At 39.2% G+C, this 22,386-nt stretch overlaps 3 protein-coding genes across 4 annotated transcripts; 2 read left to right on the forward strand and 1 right to left on the reverse strand.

Annotated features, from left to right (window-relative positions):
• Positions 1-1,952: 1,952 nt before the first annotated feature.
• Positions 1,953-8,426, forward strand: LOC103980386 (casein kinase 1-like protein HD16). 2 transcript variants are annotated; one of them, XM_009396780.3, is made up of 16 exons: positions 1,953-2,521; positions 4,884-5,018; positions 5,094-5,167; positions 5,248-5,317; positions 5,409-5,464; positions 5,548-5,619; positions 5,769-5,863; positions 5,985-6,051; positions 6,172-6,301; positions 6,383-6,601; positions 6,693-6,835; positions 6,912-7,086; positions 7,241-7,331; positions 7,417-7,574; positions 7,758-7,946; positions 8,029-8,426. In XM_009396780.3, the coding sequence occupies exons 1-16, from the start codon at positions 2,201-2,203 to the stop codon at positions 8,086-8,088; spliced, it is 2,055 nt and encodes a 684-aa protein (XP_009395055.1). In that variant the 5' UTR covers positions 1,953-2,200; the 3' UTR covers positions 8,089-8,426. The 2 variants fall into 2 exon arrangements, with proteins under 2 accessions (XP_009395055.1, XP_009395056.1); XM_009396781.3 differs by having other exon boundaries at positions 6,705-6,835.
• Positions 8,427-12,861: 4,435 nt separating this feature from the next.
• LOC135582993 (elongation factor 2-like) lies at positions 12,862-18,728 on the forward strand. Its single transcript, XM_065102555.1, has 3 exons — positions 12,862-12,969; positions 15,352-15,485; positions 16,074-18,728. The coding sequence occupies exons 2-3, from the start codon at positions 15,395-15,397 to the stop codon at positions 18,512-18,514; spliced, it is 2,532 nt and encodes an 843-aa protein (XP_064958627.1). The 5' UTR covers positions 12,862-12,969; positions 15,352-15,394; the 3' UTR covers positions 18,515-18,728.
• A 924-nt stretch (positions 18,729-19,652) lies between these two features.
• On the reverse strand, positions 19,653-21,858 carry LOC103980384 (profilin). Its single transcript, XM_009396778.3, has 3 exons — positions 21,570-21,858; positions 20,376-20,513; positions 19,653-20,053 (listed from the first exon to the last, which is right to left on the reverse strand). The coding sequence occupies exons 1-3, from the start codon at positions 21,690-21,692 to the stop codon at positions 19,919-19,921; spliced, it is 396 nt and encodes a 131-aa protein (XP_009395053.1). The 5' UTR covers positions 21,693-21,858; the 3' UTR covers positions 19,653-19,918.
• Between the last annotated feature and the right edge of the window lie 528 nt (positions 21,859-22,386).

The raw sequence follows: 22,386 nt of genomic DNA on the forward strand, positions 1-22,386 counted from the left end.
GTGATCATGGAACTCAGAAAACCTCCTATTACCTTTCTTAATTATAATGTGAACCATGCGATGCTTTCTTCATGAGTTGTTCTAGTTTGACTGAATGTTGCTGTACTATGTTACATGCTCTTTCAAACACCAACTCAGAGTTCTTTACTTCTTACTTGCACACATGTGAGAGAGGTTATATCTTTTTAAGCCTTTTTCAACAAGACGTGAAATATTTCAGACTCAGGGAGACAAACATGTACCAAAGTATAGAAACAGAAGACGCTTGCCTGTTGTAATATCTTGTATAGATTAAGAGACAACACAAGAGCGAGATATGCTACCACCAAGATCAATCATAATAATCAAAGTAATAAGTTTTAAGGATGAATTACACCTTCATGTTTTACAAGGTTGGCGACAAACAAATAGCCTTCCAATTCTAAATGGTATGATGCTCAAGTTGCATGAGGATGCAGTATGGAAGTACTAAAAGAGCCCTAACAAGACCAAGACAGCACAAAGGATTAACTGACTGAAAAATATCCTGCATAAGCCCAAAGATAAACAGCTGAATCCCTGAATTAACCATTAATTCGTTATATCATAAAGCAGACATCTGATTGGTCTTTTCAAAGGTCATTCACATATAAAATGAACCAAATCCATTTAATATAATGTCTGTACTTCGTTTTTGAGGCGATGATGGATTACATACAGCTAACTTGTGCTATCTGAACAAATAAAAGATGAGATGGTGATCAGAATATCACAGACTGCTACCTCCTAAACATTCTTAGCTAGTTCGATTTGGTTAAGGCCAATGCACGAGTAAGATTCTCATTAGCTATAAGCATACACATGGGATTGCCAAGGCGTGACAGCATTGATTGTCTGCAAGGTCTCGCTCAGAGATCTTCCAAGATCAAGGAGTCATGACCGAGACCAAGTGCAGTTGCGATGACAACTTGATATATCACTGCGTTTAAACCCCACAAGAAGTTCATCCAATGTGAAGCTCTAAAACAGTGAACAAGAAGCTAGAAGACAACCCTAGAACATACATAACACTCTCAAGCTCATCAATTCTCTTGGATGATGTGCCCCCCTGATCCTAACATGTTGAACCACAGCTGACAATAACAAATCAGATGTTACTTATATTTTAGGACAACTATAAAAATCAGAAAAATACTTAATTTTGAGGATCGAATCTCTCTCAGCGGGGATTGAACAGTTTCTTGTTACTTATGGTAACTCCAGAAACGTGGTTCGAAGGTGTTCTACATCGGAAAGGATTCCTTAGAAACTCGTATTCAGCGTCCACCCAACTTCGACTCAATCGAAAGCAGGAAACAATCGAGAGATCCCCTTTCCCAAACAAAAAACAAAGCAAATCAGAGGAAAATGAGCGTATCTCAATCAATTCTCTCGGATATGATCATATTCGAACTGTACCAAAGGAAAAGGAGCTTACTTCATCCAGTGTTCCTCCAGGGATCCAACACACCACCACTTCGAGGATGGGTCCGGCAGCGATAGGCGCGGTAATCCGCCGTCGGATAGAGGTCGTCGCCGGCTTTATAGCAAGCGGGACAGAACCCTAGCGGCCGTTGCAGGGGACGACTGTTGATTATTTTTGTGCTCTTTTTTATAACATTAATACGCACCGTTCGATCAATATCAGACGATCGATCTATGGGATTACTGCGACCCGCTTCTTTGTCAACCGGAACTGTTCGGGTCGGGTAAGGATCGTACGGGTCCGTTGGATTAGAATAGGACCCGAACCTTATCCGAACCATTGCAATAGATGGGTTGGATTGAATTGGGTTGAACCATCGGATCAATAAAATAACTGATCGACCTGACTGCAAACCCGTTTGACCAGCAGGTCAACCATTCTCGAACGAAACGGATCATCTTTAACTGATCGGATTCAGATCTGGTTGAAGAGTCCGATTCAAGTCAACATCGCCGTCCCTTTGGAGAGGTTCCTTAGAAAGCCCTCTCTCGTTTATATTTCTCCCGAATCGAAGCCCTAAGTCCCAATTCTTCTCCGATCCCAGATCGAGCTCCGTGTTTGTTCTTCAACTTGCCGATCCATCGCCGTTGTCTTAGTCGAATCAATCACGCCTTCTGCTCTTTCTCTTGTTCGAGGTGCGATCGCGTCGAGCCGTGGGATTTAGGGCTTTCAGGCATGGGGTTGGATCGATGAAGGATGCCGGAGTTGCGTAGCGGCGCGCGCAGGGGCCGGGCACAGGCGAATCCGGTGGTACAGGCTGAGCGGCCGAGCACTAGGCGGAGGCGGGGGGCTAGGAACCAGCAGCAGCCGGTGGATGAGAACCCGCCGACCCTGACGAGGCCAGCCGAGCGGAGGGAGGAGATCGGGTTGGTCGAGGGCCGCGGCGAGGTCGGCGGCGAGGAGAACAGGGAAGGGGTCGGTGAGAGGATGATGAATGACTGCGATAGTGGGGCGAAGAGTGGGGGAAAGCTCCCTGGTGGAGAGGAGGAAGGGAGCACAGCCCCGCTTCCAGAAAAGGTGAGACCCTCCCCCTTTTGCCTAGGTTATGATGAGGATGTGTTGGTTTTACGTTGAGACTCTCAGATTTCACAATTTGTTAATGTTGGAATAGTGCAGCTGTTCTCTTTATTTCTATATCAGATTGTTTCTTGAAATAATTTCCACTGTGCTTAGCATCTGTTCATAGTTGAGCAGTCAAAGGAAACGTCAGCTGCTTGAATATTGTTTCTTTGTTTATGTTGCTATCGAGTTTAACGTTTTTTTGTAATATGGATTTTGTAATTTTGATCTATGAAACTGATGATTTCCTTTATCGATGCAGCTGTAAGGCACCTTTTGTTCTATAATTTGTAATTCATATTGTAATGTTTTGACGAGTAATCGCTGCAAATTGCTGTCGCTGTCATGTTTCCAGATCTTGCATATATTTTATAAGAGATTTGCTGATGTATTTTGTTCCTTTTACCTACTTTGAAAATAAATAATAAATTATTTACGCTTTTCTCTTGTGAGGTTAGTTGTGAGTCCAGTATTTCTTTTTTTCCTGTTCTATTCCTTTCTTTTTGAAATCGCCTCTACTTTTAACATCTAAAAAAGATGAGTTCTCTCATGAAAAGAATCAACCTAGAGTGGGTAAGATTTGCCTTTTTTTTGTTTTGAGTCAAGCATGTACCTATTACTTCATTGGCCTTGTTTCACCCCCCCTTTTTTTTTAAATGAGGGAATCGTCTTCAAAGTTGTAACATTTTGCAAAATGATGGAAACACTATAATAAAACTCAAAGAGCCTCTCATGATAATGATGAAATGACGATTGTGATGATTTGGGTTGCTGAACTCATTGAGAAAATTTTTAACTGATTTGTGACTTAAAACCTATATAATTAGTGGGGTAGGCATGTTAGAATGATAGAAATTAGCTCTTCACATATGGACACCAATGTTAAGCAATTTATAATTCATTCTATTCAGTGATTTAAAAAGGCGCTCGGGCGCTCGCCTAGGCGCTCGGGCGCTCGCCTAGGCGCTCGGGCAAGACGAGGCGAGGCCCAAGAACCTCGCTTCATTTCCAGGCGGCACGCTTCAAAGAGGCGCCACTTAGGCGCTCGCCCGAGCCCAAGTGTCGGGCGCTTCGGGCGAGCGCCTGGATTAAACCAGGCGATCGAACCGGCGGTTTAGGTCTAGTTCGGTCTCCAGTGCTTTAGTTGGTTCAATCGAACCAACTAAAGCACCGATATCAACGCGACTTCCCCAACCCTAACCCTGCTCGCCGTTCACGCTGCTCACTGCTGCTGCTCGCTGCCGCTGTCGTCGCTCGCCGCTCCCACTCCCGCTGCTCGCTGCTGCTGCTGCCACTGTTGCCGCTCGTCGCTCTCGCTGCCGCTGCTCACTTTTACCGCTGCCACTGTCGTCGCTCTCGCTCCCGCAGTCGCTGCTCGCTGCTGTCATTGCCTCTATCGCCGCTCCCGCTGCTGGCTGCTACCACTGCCGCTACCACTATCGTCGCTCACCGTTGCCGCTCCCGCTTTTCTCAGCACCCTCGGTCTTCCCTTACACTCTTCTCTTCTCTTTCGCTTCTCCTTTTTCGAAATCGAAAGTATACTGCTAACAGTATACTTTCTGCCACTGTTGCCGCTCGCCGCTCTCGCTGCCGCTGCTCACTTTTACCGCTGCCACTGTCGTCGCTCCCGCTCCCGCAGCCGCTGCTCGCTGCTGTCGCTGCCTCTATCGCCGCTCCCGCTGCTGGCTGCTACCACTGCCGCTACCACTATCGTCGCTCACCGTTGCCGCTCCCGCTTTTCTCAGCACCCTCGGTCTTCCCTTACACTCTTCTCTTCTCTTTCGCTTCTCCTTTTTCGAAATCGAAAGTATATTGTTAACAGTATACTGTTAACAGTATACAGTATACTGTTAAAAGTATATTGTATATTGTTTACAGTATAACACTATTATTTTGATTTTAATACTATTAATTTTAATATTATTAATTTTTAGCGTCTCACTTCGCTCTGGCGAGCACTTAGTGCCTTGGGCGTTTTTGGACCGTGGCGCCTAGTGCTTTTTAAATCACTGATTCTATTAAAAGATGTGCAATCAAGGTGTCTTCTTTTAGTCCGATTTTCAACTTAATTTCTAGTGTTGATTTTGATGTGAATGAATTATGTAATCTACAGTATTATCTCTAGCATTTCATGTGCGGTCAATAGGGTCATGCGATACAGTATTTTGTAATAGAAAAGCTATATTCTTTATTATGATCACTGGTTATTTCTTGCTTCACTTTTCTTTTATGTTATGGTTTGTACTCTGATTAGGATAATTATCATATCTCTACAGCAGTTTGTACCTTCAGTGTGGATCTTTTTTTACTTCTGTGACAGGTACAAGTGAGCAATTCACCGGTCTACAAAGTTGAAAGGAAGCTAGGGAAAGGAGGATTTGGACAAGTATATGTTGGTCGCCGTATTTCACCTATCAATGCAAATGATAGGACTACTGGTTCTAGTGCCATAGAGGTGCAAACTTTTTCTATCATTGTAATTTATGAACTATCTAAGTATCCTTAACTTTATGCAACACATGAATGCCAGGTAGCACTAAAGTTTGAGCATAGGAGTAGTAAAGGATGCAATTATGGTCCACCTTATGAATGGCAGGTCTACAAGTAAGTTCGGTACTGTTAAATTTTTCAGAGGAAACCACGTTCTGTAACTGTCTGATCAATATTGCCTTCTATTTCTGCAGCACTCTTGGTGGCATCCATGGTGTTCCACGAGTCCATTACAAGGGTCGCCAAGGGGACTATTATATTATGGTACTTGAGAATTTCTGAAGCTACTATCTACTCTATTTTCAAGGTTCATCTAGTTGTTTGAGATGCATAATTTCATAACACAATTCTGCAGATTATGGATATGCTGGGACCAAGTCTGTGGGATGTATGGAATAATAACTCCCACACGTGAGTTCTAGATTAAATTTTGGTTGGTGTGATAATATTTTGAAAAATATTGAACTTCCTAATTTGTCTTTCAACTTATTCAGAATGTCTGTAGAGATGGTTGCTTGTATTGCCATTGAAGCGATCTCCATATTGGAAAAGATGCATTCAAAAGGGTAACCTTTTATTCTGTGCTTGTGCAATTTAATTGATCTTCTTATGAATTGAGAAATCAGTAATCTTGTGATCTTTTAGCATTGTCTGTTCTTGTCCAGTCGCTGGAAATTTAATGTTTTCTGAGACTCACTGCTATTGTTAATGTCAGATATGTGCATGGGGATGTAAAACCTGAGAATTTTTTACTTGGTCCTGCTGGAACTTCTGAAGAAAAGAAACTCTTTCTTGTTGATCTTGGCTTAGGTAATATAAAAATTGCCTTTCATGTCTAGCTTAGCTTGTGAGTAGACAAATTTTCAATTTATTTCCATAATCTGTTATGACATAGGATGTCTTATTAAACTCTGAGCTTCTTGACTTGCAGCCACCAAGTGGAAGGATAGTTCAACCAGTCTGCATGTTGAATATGATCAACGGCCAGATGTTTTTAGGTTATTCGTTGCTGATAACTTCTAAACAAAAAACAAATACAAGAGTTACAAGATAAACATTTCAAGATTTGGTATTTGTTATTCCAAGTACAGTTATTATTCTACTGTTACACATTGCAGGGGGACAGTGCGTTATGCTAGTGTTCATGCTCACCTTGGGAGGACAGCAAGCAGGAGAGATGACTTAGAATCCCTTGCTTATACACTAGTCTTTCTTCTCCGTGGTCGACTACCTTGGCAAGGTTACCAGGTATAAATACTTGGAGTTCTAATTGACCATGGTCGATGTTTGATTTTCTTCTGTCATGCCTTGTTTTTCCTATATTGATAGGGAGAAAACAAAGGGTTCCTTGTCTGCAAGAAGAAGATGGCTACATCTCCAGAATCTCTTAGTTGCTTTTGCCCGCAACCTTTCAAACGATTTATTGAGTACGTGGTCAACTTGAAATTTGATGAAGAACCTAACTATGCAAAGTGCATCTCTCTTTTTGATGGCGTTGTTGGTCCTAATCCAGATATTAGACCAATTAACACTGATGGAGCTCAAAGGGTATCTCAATTTTTTCTGTTTGCCTTCTTTGATTAATGCCGTTATACTTTTAAGTCATAAGTCTATTTAACCTAACTTGCATGTTATAAAGCTTGTGTATCAGGTCGGTCAAAAGAGAGGCCGTCTGATGATGGAAGAAGAAGAAGAAGAGCAACCCAGAAAGAAGATTAGGATGGGGATGCCTGCTACACAATGGATCAGTGTTTATAATGCACGGAGACCTATGAAGCAAAGGTGCTTGTTCTCTGTGGTTTAAATTTAAAATTATTTACTTAGATAAGAAGAATGACATCTCTATCTGATGCTGTAGGTACCATTATAATGTAGCTGATATCAGGCTTGCACAGCATACTGAGAAAGGCAATGAAGATGGCTTATTCATCAGTTGCGTATCATCTTCTTCAAATCTTTGGGCCCTGATTATGGATGCAGGCACTGGTTTCTCTGCTCAAGTGTATGAGCTATCTGCAAGTTTTCTTCATAAAGTAAGTGCCTATGTGCTGATCCACTGTATATTGGTTTTAAGTACAATTCTTGAATGCATGAAGCAGACGTTACATTATCCGAGAACATGTGTCTCTATTGTTAACATAATTAGTGGTTTCTAAAAACATTTAGATATTTCTATTGTATTTGTAGGAATGGATAATGGAACAATGGGAGAAAAACTATTACATTAGTTCCCTAGCAGGGGCAGACAATGGTAGCTCCTTGGTGGTAATGTCAAAAGGTAATCTTCCTGTTTTGTGTATTTTTTTATTTTGAGCTTCACACTGTTTTGGTAGTTATTCTTCTCCTTGTTTATTATGTTGCAGGTACACCATATGCACAACAATCTTACAAAGTCAGCGAGTCATTTCCTTTCAAATGGATAAACAAAAAATGGCGAGAAGGTTTTTATGTCACTGCAATGGCAACAGCTGGAAATCGATGGGCCGTTGTTATGTCTCGTAATGCAGGCTTCTTAGAACAGGTCATATGCATGCACCTTTTCTTTTGAATAGAAGGCAAAAAGAGGAGCAAAATAGTAAAGAAAAGGAGGGGAATCGTGGTTGATGGATTTTCTAGTATAACTAGTTATCAATTGATTCCAAATGTATGTATTTGAATTTGGATATAAGGGACCTATAACTGAATCTACCATTCTCCATATCAGGTTGTTGAGCTTGACTTCCTATACCCTAGTGAAGGCATTCATCGGAGATGGGATAGCGGTTACCGTATAACTGCAACTGCTGCAACATGGGACCAGGCAGCCTTTGTGCTAAGTGTACCTAGAAGGAAACCAGTGGATGAAACACAAGAGACACTCAGAACATCCGCTTTTCCTAGTCAGCATGTGAAGGTGGGGTCCCTTCCTTTCACATGGTTGAAGATCACAGACATTAGTTTTATTGTTAACAAGTGAATGTATTATTTGCTTGCAGGAGAAGTGGGCAAAAAATCTGTATCTTGCATCTGTTTGTTACGGCCGCACAGTTTCTTGAAGTCGCCTAGCTTCAGTTGGAATGACTGGACACCTCGCCCATGCAACAATCATATTTTCATTTTCTGGAGGCTATGCTATTATTAGACCTAGCTAAGGCACCTTTTCACCATATCTATTATAGGTGATCATTAACAGATTGGTGCACATCAGTGTCAAGTTTTGAGGATGCCCTTGGTTGAGCTGTCAAATTATATTTGAGCTGGGCATCTTAAATTACTTTTAGTCTTGTACAGTTAAAAGATAATTGCTTGGCTAGTACTTCTTATTTTACTAGAGAGTTAAAACATCTATTATGTGTGACCATTTACTAACAGAGTTGGCTTTCCATTTTGGTTTCTTCTATTAGCACCATTGAGGGATAGTATAATAACTGGTTGCTTGTCCTTCTCTTATGATTACAGTCCAACATCATGTGTTGGTTCATGATTTTACTTGTTTTCATGCTTTCAAATATCATTGCGAGTCTTTAATGTGGGAAATGTTCTTTTCAATGATGAGACATTTAGTTGTGGAAGTTGTGGTCTGCAGCATCTGTTTTTTTGTTTGCCTTCTTTTAAACTACTCAGGTCTATCTCGGTGCAAATCATGAATGTTCAACCAATTCTTTTATATAGAGCGATTACTAATGTATATATTTCATTGTTGAGTGCACGATGAAGTTGATTTTCAATTTATAGTTTCATTGTATACAAGTTGCCGTTCTTTAAAGGTTATGTACATTGGTAATGTTGGTTTACTTGGTTAGGATCTTTCAAGCTAATATGCACACTGCAATATCTGTTGCATTTGTGCTGTGTTATACTCTCAAAGAGGATAATGTCACCATTTATATTTTGAATTGTTAAAATAGACAACTTAAAGATGGCAATACTTACCAACAGCTATATACTTAATAGTTAATACTATTTAATTACTAGGATATTATTGTAAAAGAATAGTTGAACTGTTAACTGTTGCAGGTTAGAAGCAGATGGCAGATCTATTTGTATGGTATGATTTTCTAAACTTTTTGAATGATGCCTGTGTACTCAATTTCTTTTTTTAGTCAAACTAACTTTGAATAGCTGGTGCACTTCTTTGAAATGCATGGTAATGATATTTAGTTGGCAACATATAGAAATATTTTTATTTTCTTCTTAGCACAAATACTTAAGATAGCAGTTGAAGAGACAGCATAGTTTATTGGGTATAATTTTGTCATATAGAAAATCAGTTGTTTTGAGTTTGTCATCTGGTTCATATAGCTAGTGCCATTTGAAACTCATTTTTAGTAACAATAATGATTGAATAGTCACCGCTTGGGTATTGGCCATTACTAGAAAGATAGCACACATTTTATTTGTTAAAGCAGTTATCTTATTGCATATTTCTCCTGTATTTGCAGCTTATTCTAAACAAGTTAAACTCTAGAAAAACAATATTTCAAATCTCATTAGTTTGTCTTTCTTATTGGAACCGTGAGCAAGGAGGATTGCTTAGTTAGATGGAATTGAAGTGATTTGTTATAACTAAAACAGACCACGCCAGTTGGATATTGAATTTAGACAGAATTCATTTACTTGTGTGTTATTTTCTTTATGCTGAAAGTATTCCTTTGCTCCTTTTTTCTCTCAAAAATGAGGCAATCGGTCAACCCAGGTCTAAAGAGATAGGGCAAAGACACTGGGATGACCCAACTGGATTAAACGGGTCAAGAGTTTTTGTTGCACATGCGAGTTGGATTAAAGCAAGTAGAGTCTGGTTAGATGTTTTAAGATTTTTTGCTTTGTATTTATAATGTTTCTACCAAGGAAACATATTGCCTAACCTGAACTTGACCCAACGTACGAACTGTTATTATCCCTTGACACCTCCCCTTTGTTCCATGAACCAAATAGGTCACTTTAAATGGGTTAATCGGGTCAGGTTGATCTGATGGGTTTTGATCAAAATGATATGTCATCTCTAACTAATGTGAGCTTGATGTAAGGAGCTCAACTAGCAAATTTAGTTCTGTTGAGTTCTAGATACCAAAATCATCCTTAAGCTGTGGGATCTAGACCTGAGGCATGAGTGACTGCATTGTATTAGAAAGCTGTTGTGGTATGCAGGGTATCAAATAGCACATAAGTTGATATGTGGAGACATACATGACTGTGTAATGTTTTTAATAAAATATTAAAATAATATTTTATTTATTATAAATAAAGAAATATGCTGGAGTCTATTGGAAGTTCAGGTCTTTGTCATGTTGGAGTCTAGTATAATATTAAAATAATCTTTGTCAAGAATGGAAGTTCAGGTCTTCATTATTTTGTCAAGCATCGTTCATGTGATGGTAGAATATGTCACATATCTAGTGAGGTCAATTTGGATTTGCAGCTTAACGTATAACATGAGATTTAAATTCTCTCTCTTCTTTTGATATAGCATCTGTACTTGTCTTCTGCATTATCAATGGTCTTTTTCCTTGCCAGTTTCTTGAAAACTTAGCAGATTTATTAGTCTTTTTCATGTTGCATAAGCTGCTTCATCATCTATGTTTTCTCGTCAAGACTTCAGCTCAGCACTTTGAAAATCCAAAGGATGTACATTGTACATATAAAGATGTTAATGGTGATCCATTAGTTTTTATTTAAGCTTACCATAAGAATGGTGTTCTTTTGTGATGTTACTACTACTAACTGGAAATGCGGCAACCCCAGGTTTTGGGATGAAGAGGATAGATAGCTTCATGGTTCCAGCGCCAAAGGATTTTGAGCAAACTGTGACCAGTTTAATGCTGTTTGTGAGTATGTTCTAAACTTGTTAATTGCATTCTACTGTCTGAAATGCTGGCTGTTGCTGTCTGTAGTTGTGCTAGAGGCATTTGTATGTTCAACTGCTGCTTGAAAATGTCATAGCTAAATTCACCAAGAGTGGTCTAATATCCTTGCACTTTGCCACTCTAAATCATTGCTCACTTGGATAAGCACTTCCAGAAGCATTATTTGCTTGTAGGTGATATATTGATTAATAATGTAGCTGTCGACAACCTGAGTGCACATGAACTGCCGAAGTAGGGTGTGCTCTGGCTTAAAATTGTCATTAAGATTTTTTTATAGCCCTAGCATTATGGAATGTTATCCTGCAGAAAACGTAAGAATATAATTGTCTTGCAGGCAGGTGATCTTGTCTCCTCAGTTGCTATGCTATCAGAGGTACAAACTAGTTCATAGTTATGTATTCTCAGAATATAATTTTTTTTCTATCAACAATCAAAAGATAAATCGATCAACATGCTATGGTAGGTGCATGATATAAAGGTAGAATATAATTTATTGTGGTTATATGTTTCTCTAATCAAACAAAAGAATCATACCATTCCTAACAAATTGTAATTGCTACTTAATCTTTTATTCCCATATTTAGTAAAATGAAAAAAAATAAATATTCAATAAGTCTGTATAGTTAGATGGGTGACTTTTTGAAAAAAAAATTAATTTTGAAATTTTTTTTGCTCGAGTGTTTTTATTTTCAAAAATTTTAGTAGAACGTCTTTGCTTTTCAAAAATATAAACGTACCCTTATAGAACTAGTTAGCTCTCATACAGTTAAATCGAAGAAAAAATTTAAGTTTACTTTCATTGTTTCACTCATCCCAATCGATGCAACTGGTGGTGTACAATGAATTTCGAATACACTACGTGTCACCATTGGACGCCCCCCTCACCTGTTGGCGTTGTGGCTCTATATACATATGATATTTGTGATGATGACGAGAACACCCAAAGGAACCCTAATTTTTTTTCACAAGTTATAGGCTATCTTAATTTTAAAGTTACTGTGGATATATTGAACAAACGGTAGGAGTTATTGGATTATTCTCGAGCAAATTTAATCGATTCGTCTAAGGTTTGAGCTAGTAACATTCTCATGAAGCGAACCAATTTGTTGACTTTCTCACTCACCTATTGTTCAAACTAGTATGTTGGAACCTTAGAAGTCTCCTTGTTGAAACTTGACGCTACTAGGAAACTCGATGAGTTAAAACTCGACGTTCCTTAAATGATTTTCGAATAAAAAAAAGATCGATGAAAGATATGGAACAAGTCATCAATCAGTATCGGCATGTGTGAAATAGTGAAAAGTGGAACCGATTCAAATAAAACTGATTTAATCATATGAGTCCAATCGATTCTTCAAGGGTAATTTTATATTTTTTGAAAAATAAGCATACTATGTAAGAAATTATCAAAAGTATGAACGTTTTTCAAGAATCCACCCTACTTAGATTAAATAATAAAAATAAAATGCGACATCATAATAAATAAGATGTCACAGTGTTAAGTACAATATATACCATTCGAAAAAGAAAAACAAATCCACAAAGCTAATGGATCCACCAAGGATTATTATAATCCGAATAAAAGAAAATATCTCTCCAAATGCGAATCTGGATCCAATGCTGTTTCAACTCTGACCGCACATCAGATTCTCATATGTTCGAGAGTGGATCATTGATGATCAGTGTTTTAACACGACAGCTTATCGGATTCAATTTTAGAACATGTATCCGACATTTTCGGATCGACTTTCCGGGTTCTCGGATCTCATTAGCAAGTAACCGGAGCACGATGCCACACGTCATCCGAACGGGCGAGAAGGATATGTTCGAGCAAGCGTACTCTCCTACTCGCGTACCCTAAATCCGCAGACTGGCTTGTGTAGTCATTGGAGAAGTTTGCGGAGCCCGCCGGGGCCCGTTATAATAACACCAAATAAAACGCGGGTAGATATTGCGTAAGACGGGACTGACGTGAGACCACCACTCCTGTTTAAAATGGGCCGGTGGCTTTGCGTGTATAAATACACTGCGAGGGGGCTAACGTGCGACTGCGGCGGTGTCTCTTCTGATCTGGTAAAACCCTAACCCTAGCCGCTGCTGTCCTAATCTCTTCTTTTCGTGTGTTCTTCTTGATATCTGCTTTTGGCCGTCTGCCTGATTCGTTTGCAATTTGGATCGGTGTCGAGGTTCCCCCTTTTTTGTTTGGGTAATTCTTGCTGAATGGTATAGGATCTTTCCTTCGATGCTGGTGTTTGTATGTGCCTGGCTGCCTTTGTGTAATATTCTTCTACGAGATCTGTTTTATTATATGGTCTACATAAGACTTGATCCGGATCGGATCGGCATGCTTTTGACGTTGTTCGCATGCATAAAGATCGCTCCTTTTCTTCGTGGTTTATCGAAATTTTTAGATCTGCCGGCCAACTTTTTCTTCGTGGTTTGGTGATATTAATCTTGTAAGTTTATTGTATATCACTAGTTTTTATTCCGTCTACTATGATGATTTATTGATGAAACGGGAAGCCGATCTGTCATAGTAGTGGAAGAGTTTGAGAAGCGAGATTAGTGACTGTTCGAGATTGTGTCATGCAAAGAATCCTTTTTACTTCGAAACAACTAGTTCAGCTTATTACAGTTTATTGTCTTTGTCATAATTATAAATTATTTCATATCATTTTCCTAAACATCATAGTTAGGACCATTTAATTCGGATGGGTGGGTTTTATCATGGTAGATTGTGATTTAAACTTGATGGCACTTACAGGTTTTTAACTTGTAATGAGTTCCAAATATATCATACATTAATGTGTATCAAAGTTAGCTTTAAATTTCAATTTTTGTTGCTTGTTTATATACCAATCTCTGCTTGGTTGTTTACACTTAACTGACTCTTTTTCTAAGTACCCTTTTTTGTCAAATTTAGTTTATGGTTTATTACAAATATCACTAAGAAAAATCCTTGTACTATGAAAAGAATATCAACCACTGAATGATACTTCCTGTAGTTCAATCTCTGCATGGTTCCCATAAGAACTAACATTATCATTTAGTATATTTAGAGACCCCCCTATGGATTTGCTTTAGAAATCTCTCAGTTGTTGAATTGGTTGGATGGTCTAGGCACCGTACCTATTTGAGTGTTATGCGGTGCAAGCTAGCTGCATGTATACCACTTGGTTGACATACCTGGGCATTCCATCTTTGTGTAAGCAAGGAAATTCAAGCTTTTGCAAGGCACACTATGTAAAAATAGGGGTGTTGGATGTCTTGTCTTGATTGATTTATTGATGAGGCTCAACTTGTCTATTCAACTTGTCTATTTTTAATAGGTTTCTACTAGCATATCTGCCCCTTTAAATTTTGAGTTAGCATATATATTCTTCCAAATATTTAGATCCTCCATACATGCTACTCCCATTAGCATCTGTCCAATAAACCCAAGTTAACTACTACTAATTGTGCTTGCCAGTCGGCTTGAAAAATATTAGTCTTTAATATCTTGAACACCTTTGTTATTTTCTCCAATTAGTTAGTTAATTTTCATTTCTCTTTCATTTCACTCTAGTTGGCTTTCTCCTTTTTGTTATATTTACCTTACCACACCAGAATTTGGCTTTGGTGGGAAGTATAAAATTTTTCAAGGTTTATTAGATGAGAGTTGTGTTGCATTATGAAAGAGAACAGATTAATCACTTAATTTGATGGCTCCAATAATCCTTCCTAATTTGAGGGTGTATTAGTGTTGGTGGGAATTTCAATATCGTTATTGTAATGATCAACTTTTGGAGATCAACTACCGTGACATATATGCTAAACTTGAATTTAGAGGGGTAAATACAAAAAAATCACTAACTTTGGAGGGATATATGCAGATTTGCATTTATTGAACTTTTGAGTATCATTAGTGCCATAACTTCGAATACTACTCAACACTAGAATGTACCAATTAGTATTTTATTAGTCCAACCAAGAACAGACACTATTGTATATCTTGAAAGTTTTATGTATTATTATTATTTTCAGCTGTATCAGTTGCAAGTTGTCAAAATCCATATTGGAGAAGTAAACAGTAGAATTACTAAGTTTGGTTACTGGTTGGTGCTGAAGTTTTATGATGTGTGAGCACATTAGGTTTTTTCTTTATTAAATGGACCTATGTCTTATATAACTGATTCCTTTGTTGTAGACAACAAAAATTACAAGCTGGTGTCCCAGATTGGAAGTATATACCTTTTTTTTATTTGCTGAATATATTTGTAAAACCCTAGATATCCATCTGATACTAAATCGTTTTTCTGTTTTAATTTTTTTAATGGGCTTTTAGAAAGTGAAAGATAATAAACAAACATTTTTATATAGTTGTTTGTCGATTATCAATTCCTGAATACAAGTTTAGTTGTGATGTTGTATGATTTGTTGATGTCTGAAGCCATTGCATCATTTTTGCAATTACAGGGATACTTCTTTTAGAACTGTTTGATTTCTCAAAGTAGCCAAGATGGTGAAGTTCACAGCTGAAGAGCTCCGCCGTATTATGGACCTGAAGCATAACATCCGTAACATGTCTGTCATTGCACATGTTGACCATGGTGAGCAACATTTAAGTCTTTTTCTTAGTTCAATCTTGTGATTTATGTCATCGCATAACTCGAGTCTTTCGGGGTTTTTTTTTTTTTTTTTGTGAATTCACAATAGTATTCACTTGCTGATTTTGAGTTTTAATTGACTAGTTTGATTCTATTTTCATATTGAAGAAATCATAATGATGATTTTCTTATTTTTTATCTTCTACTTTCTAGACTTCTGTTCTGCAAATGCATAAAGTGTCATACTGGCAATGTTTTGAGGTAATGACAATGCTTATTATGTCATGGTCTTCACCCATCGTGGTCATCTCTCTCTCTCTTAGAGTTGGGAGAAGGGACAAGGAAGAAGAGTGTGCACCTACAAATAAAACCAAGTATTTTGATTCAATCTACTTAGTGGTTTTACTTGTGCAGTTGTACTAGAAAAAGCATTTGTGCACATTGGTTGATAAGGTTTCTATTTTCACTGATAAAATTAAGTCAATTTGCTTTTTCTTGGCAAGGCTTTAACAGAGTCATAACTATCTCTATGTGGATTTAATGCCAAAACATTATAGACTGCAGTGGTCAACATCTAAATTATGTTTGCAGGTAAGTCTACTCTCACCGATTCTCTTGTTGCTGCTGCTGGAATCATTGCACAAGAAGTTGCAGGTGATGTTAGGATGACTGATACCCGCCAGGATGAGGCTGAACGTGGTATTACAATCAAATCTACTGGAATCTCTCTTTACTATGAGATGACTGAGGAGTCCCTTAAAAACTACAAGGGTGAAAGAAGTGGAAATGAATATCTCATTAACCTCATTGATTCGCCTGGGCATGTTGACTTCTCTTCTGAGGTTACAGCAGCACTTCGAATTACTGATGGTGCATTAGTCGTTGTCGACTGTATTGAGGGTGTTTGTGTGCAGACTGAAACTGTTCTTAGACAAGCTTTGGGAGAAAGAATTAGACCTGTATTGACCGTCAATAAGATGGATAGATGTTTTCTAGAGCTTCAGGTTGACGGTGAGGAAGCCTACCAGACATTCCAACGTGTCATTGAGAATGCAAATGTTATCATGGCTACCTATGAAGATCCTCTTCTTGGCGATGTCCAAGTATATCCAGAGAAGGGGACTGTTGCATTCTCTGCAGGGTTGCATGGTTGGGCTTTTACGCTTACCAACTTTGCCAAAATGTATGCTGCCAAATTTGGAGTTGATGAATCTAAGATGATGGAGAGACTTTGGGGTGAGAATTACTTTGACCCAGCCACTAAGAAGTGGACCAGCAAGAACACTGGATCTGCTACCTGCAAACGAGGCTTTGTTCAATTTTGTTATGAACCTATTAGACAGATTATTTCTACTTGCATTAATGATCAGAAAGACAAATTATGGCCGATGCTGCAGAAGCTTGGTGTGACCATGAAATCTGAAGAGAAAGAACTGGTTGGTAAAGCTTTAATGAAGCGGGTACTGCAGACTTGGCTCCCGGCGAGCTCTGCCCTTCTTGAGATGATGATCTTCCACCTTCCGTCTCCTGCCAAGGCACAGAGATACCGTGTGGAGAACTTATACGAGGGCCCTCTTGATGATATATATGCCAATGCCATCAGAAACTGTGATCCTGAAGGCCCTCTTATGTTATATGTGTCAAAAATGATTCCTGCTTCAGATAAGGGCAGGTTCTTTGCATTCGGCCGGGTGTTCTCTGGCAGGGTTGCTACAGGCATGAAGGTGCGAATCATGGGGCCAAACTATGTGCCAGGTCAGAAGAAAGACTTGTACGTGAAGAGCGTCCAAAGAACAGTCATCTGGATGGGTAAGAAACAGGAGTCTGTGGAGGATGTGCCTTGTGGAAACACAGTTGCTATGGTTGGTTTAGATCAATACATCACCAAGAATGCCACTCTTACAAATGAGAAGGAAGTCGATGCACATCCAATCAGGGCAATGAAATTCTCTGTATCTCCTGTTGTACGTGTTGCGGTGCAATGCAAGGTCGCCTCGGACCTTCCCAAACTTGTAGAAGGCTTAAAGCGCCTGGCCAAATCAGATCCCATGGTGGTGTGTACGATGGAGGAGTCGGGTGAGCACATTGTTGCTGGAGCTGGGGAGCTCCACCTTGAGATCTGCTTGAAGGACTTGCAAGAGGATTTCATGGGAGGGGCAGAAATTGTGGTATCTGACCCAGTTGTTTCTTTCCGAGAAACAGTGCTTGAGAAGTCCTGCCGGACAGTGATGAGCAAGTCACCTAACAAGCACAACCGTCTGTATATGGAAGCCCGACCCATGGAAGAGGGGCTTGCCGAGGCAATTGATGATGGGCGTATTGGTCCAAGAGATGATCCTAAAGTGCGTTCTAAGATCCTGTCAGAGGAGTTTGGTTGGGATAAAGATCTTGCTAAGAAAATTTGGTGCTTTGGTCCTGAGACAACAGGTCCTAACATGGTTGTTGATATGTGTAAGGGAGTTCAGTACCTGAATGAAATCAAGGACTCTGTTGTGGCTGGTTTCCAGTGGGCATCAAAGGAAGGAGCAGTGGCTGAGGAGAACATGCGTGCAATATGCTTCGAGGTCTGTGATGTTGTTCTGCATGCTGATGCAATTCATAGAGGTGGTGGACAGATCATCCCAACTGCAAGAAGGGTCATCTATGCATCCCAATTAACAGCCAAACCGAGGCTTTTGGAGCCTGTTTATTTGGTAGAGATCCAGGCTCCTGAGCAGGCACTCGGTGGTATCTATGGTGTTCTTAACCAGAAGCGAGGTCATGTCTTTGAAGAGCTTCAGAGGCCCGGAACTCCACTTTATAACATCAAGGCTTACCTCCCGGTCATCGAATCCTTTGGGTTCTCGAGCACTCTGAGAGCTGCCACATCGGGGCAAGCATTCCCCCAGTGTGTTTTTGACCACTGGGACATGATGTCTTCCGACCCGTTGGAGTCAGGCTCTCAGGCGGGACAGCTGGTGAGTGAGATCCGCAAGAGGAAGGGTCTTAAGGAGCAGATTACCCCTCTCTCTGATTTCGAAGACAAGCTGTAGAGCTTTACGATATAGTGACATGCCAACCTGGTGTGTTCCTTTGTCCCCATGCTTATTTGCAAGATTTTTGCCTACCGAAGTTGCTGCAATTTGCTTGCCTTATGTTTTAGATACTCATTATGTTATTCGAACAATTCTTGTTTCCAGACTATGTTTGTAAGATGATTTTGACATCTCACGGGATTATTATTATTTGAACTTGTAATTTTTGCTATGTTTAGTTTCTGTAGTCTGGTGATGGATCGAGTTTACATCTTTTATTATCTTCCTTTTATTCTTCAATGCCTCATCACCATGCTTGGTTACTAGGAGAGTGGAAGTTTGAAGTAAACTCACGCTGAGTGGCAGATCAGTGTTACTAAGACTTTCATCACATATTTTGCATGTAAACTCATGTTGATCTCCAGGTCTGTAGTCTTTAAAAGTTTCATGCGTTTGCTTCCTTGTAAGTAACACGACTCCCAGGATCTTCTACTAGTCACACTTACTGTATGCCACAACCTAGCAAAATATATAGGTCTCTAAAAACTCTGGTGGTGTTAATTAATCTATTTCTTGATGAGGACAATTAGCTAATAATGAAAGAAGTAAAATAATGGCATCTTTATAAAAGTTGTCAGATCATTATAGATCAGTACTCAACTTCACTTAGTCTTACATGAATTGGTCATGTATTGTACTCGATGTATATTTTTTTGACATTATAATTTTATGTCCGTCGTAGTTAAATTATTGGGTTAAATTATTGGATCAGTAAATCTATCAGTTTGAGTTCTGATGCAGTGGGTTAAATGAGAAAAACAAGCAAGGGATTGATAGTTTGTAATCAGTGAGTGGGAACTTTAAGTGATCAGATTCAAAGAAAAATATTAGAGTTTGACATTGATTTTTGTAATTGACCAAATGTATATATATATACATATAACAATTTAGACGCAGTGATCATTATGTTTCTATGAGGTTTAGACGGAGTATAGCTGTACTTGATCAGTATCGAGTACTTTGAATATGGAACTTTAGAACTCTGATAATATAATCAAATTATTTTCCAATGATGAGGTACCATTTGATTGCTAGTAGTCAGCATTAATCCTCTGCATCATCAACTCATCGACAGGCATATACTACATATCAAACCTATTCAAGGAATAGCTTATTGATAAAGAAAGACAACAAGGACAACAAAAATCAAGAACACAAACCCAAGTTATCATCATATGGGGTTTGATCTGAGAGAACAAGATGGGAAACAACTCCTCAAACATGGACTATGGTATTTGCTGTCTGTTTGCCGAATTATTACCCTATAATTATGCCGAAAGATTGATGGAATGAAGAAAATGTGTGGTGGATTCCATTGGCAGGGAGAAGGCATGTGCTGATGAATCATAATAGCATCGGGAACTACAGGCCCTGATCAATGAGGTAGTCACCCAACCTCTCCACCACCATGTTGCACTGTCCTGGAGTCATTGGCTCATCATAAATGCCAAAGATCATAGCTTGGTTAGTCTTCTTCACAGTGATGCCTCCTGATCCCTGTCATTGATAGCAAAATCATTGTTTTAGAGTCCGAAACCTTCTTAAAATAAGCAAAACTACAGTCTTTAATATGGTGGGTTAGCCATTTCCTTAATTTCTCCTCTCGACATATGGACCTAAAATATGCCTCTTGGATATGAATAACCTTTCAACTCTTTAGTACTAAATATGACGTTACAAAGAATATAAAAGTAGGAATATGAATGAATGTTCTTGGACAAATGATTTTACCTGTGTATAATAAATTTCAGAAATGATCATTATCCTATGAAGCCAAGAATGTATTCAATATAAACATGTTAAGAAAGATAAATGTTACCTTCTTTCCACGGATTACAGCTCCAGACTCTCCTTGGATGACCATGTACTTTGTTGACCCAAGGAATAAACCGATTGGGGCAAGCGTTCCAGGTTCATTAAAATCATTTATTATGTTGGTGATTTCCTCAGATTTAAACTGAAAATTGACAATAAATAGAAGCATCATCTCAGAGAAGAGAGGAAAAGCAATCAGTGGAAGGGAAAACATTTCAATTGTTCGCATGGATTTGGTAGGAAAAGAGGAGAGAGAGATGTCATTGGATTACCAAATGAGAAAAATAAGAGAAGGTATCATGGATTAAACATTAGAAATTAGCAGCACTACTTACAGATTATCCTGATGAAGCAACAAAGAATTAGAACAAAGCAGCATTATCAAATAAGAAATGAAAATCTAATTCACAATCTTGAGAATGCAATTAAAGCTGGCAAGATAAGCTAGGATATCAGTAGTGCATGCCAAATCAATTAGGACAATAGGATGTCAAGCATAAAACTACTTTAATTATGAACAAAATCATATTTTGATAATTATGTTGGACAATCCTGGAAATGGAAACTGCCATTCAAGATTGTGTCAATCACCAACACTATTCTTTCAATAAGTTGCAACATGAACTTAATGTGATTGGAGATAGATCTGCTTAGCTTTACCAAGATCAAACTGTACACAAGCAAAATTACTCAATATATAAGATCTTTTCATGCGAGAAATTTCAAGAAAAATACTTCGCAAAAATAACAGTATTCAACAATATGAACATGTGAAAATTTTACACGAGAACACACAAAAAAAGAACAGATGTTGAAGAGTCATCGAATACTAGAGACTAAAAAGCTACAGTTTTTGTGAAAATCTAAGACAAATTTAAGTCACGGAGCAAAATCAGAGTATTCAACAATAAGATCATCTGCAAATTTCAGAGGGTAGCACGAAATGAACAGATCTTTGAAGAGTTTCCGAATCATAGGGACTAAAAAGCTACAAATGTAAGATAAAATTTTCATCATCAAACAGGCATCTCAATGAATATTGCCGAATTGCGTGATTCACACTACAAATCCAATTAGATCGTGTCACGGAAGACCACATCGGTGATGAAACAAATCCCGATCAGATCAAGTGCAACGACAAACTCCTCGATTACCCAACAAGATCAGACCAAGAAAAGGGGAATAAAGTGGGCAAGACCTGGGGAAAGGATGCACTCTGCGCCCAGACGCTGCCGTCCTGGCCGACGATCGCCGCCGCGGTGAGATGGTGGCCCTCGATCTCGCACATCAAGTGGTCGTCCACGTACGTTTGCCACGACATCGTCTCGCTTCTTCTTCTTCTTCCTCGGCTTCTGCTTTCCCCTTCGGTCCGTCTCTCGGTCGCCCGCGCTTTAAAGTCGGTGTGGCGCGAGGGAGGACGGGTTAAATAGGGGAGGGGAGAGGAGAGCGGATCTCAAGTGCCGCCCCGCCACCCGTTCAACTCGATTGAAGCGTGCCCCCTTCAAGTCGGGCTTCAACGGTGCCGCTATTTTATCGTTCGCCAGGTGATTTAGCAAATATTACGGAATGACCTAGACCACCGACGGTCTCGATTGGATCTCGGACGGAGCAGGTCAACCAGATGGACGGCCGATGGAAGGTCTCCGTTGCCGCAGGGACGGGTTAATTAGTGCGTTACTGTACCCGTCTAGGGACGACTCCACAGTGCGGGTCCCGCAATTGTAAAACTGTTCCTTCAATCACAGGGCTGCTATGAGCGTGGGTACGTGAAGCGGATCGAACAAGTATTGCTCAAGGGTTGAGACGTGGCTGTGTGCTGTACGCCTTTATTTTTTTGCTTTTCTTTTGTGGGAGGAGATTAAATAATTAAATATATAAATGTTAGAAATTTCTTGGAGACAATCTCAAATTTTGGGTGTTTCCAGAGAAAAAAAATCCTTTTATTTCCAAGAATTTTATGAGTCCAGTCAAAAATGTAATTATCGTTGGACTCTTATAAAAATATAATTATGGGT

Source organism: Musa acuminata, chromosome BXJ2-4 (genome assembly GCF_036884655.1).
Source record: "Musa acuminata AAA Group cultivar baxijiao chromosome BXJ2-4, Cavendish_Baxijiao_AAA, whole genome shotgun sequence".
Classification (NCBI taxonomy): domain Eukaryota; kingdom Viridiplantae; phylum Streptophyta; class Magnoliopsida; order Zingiberales; family Musaceae; genus Musa; species Musa acuminata.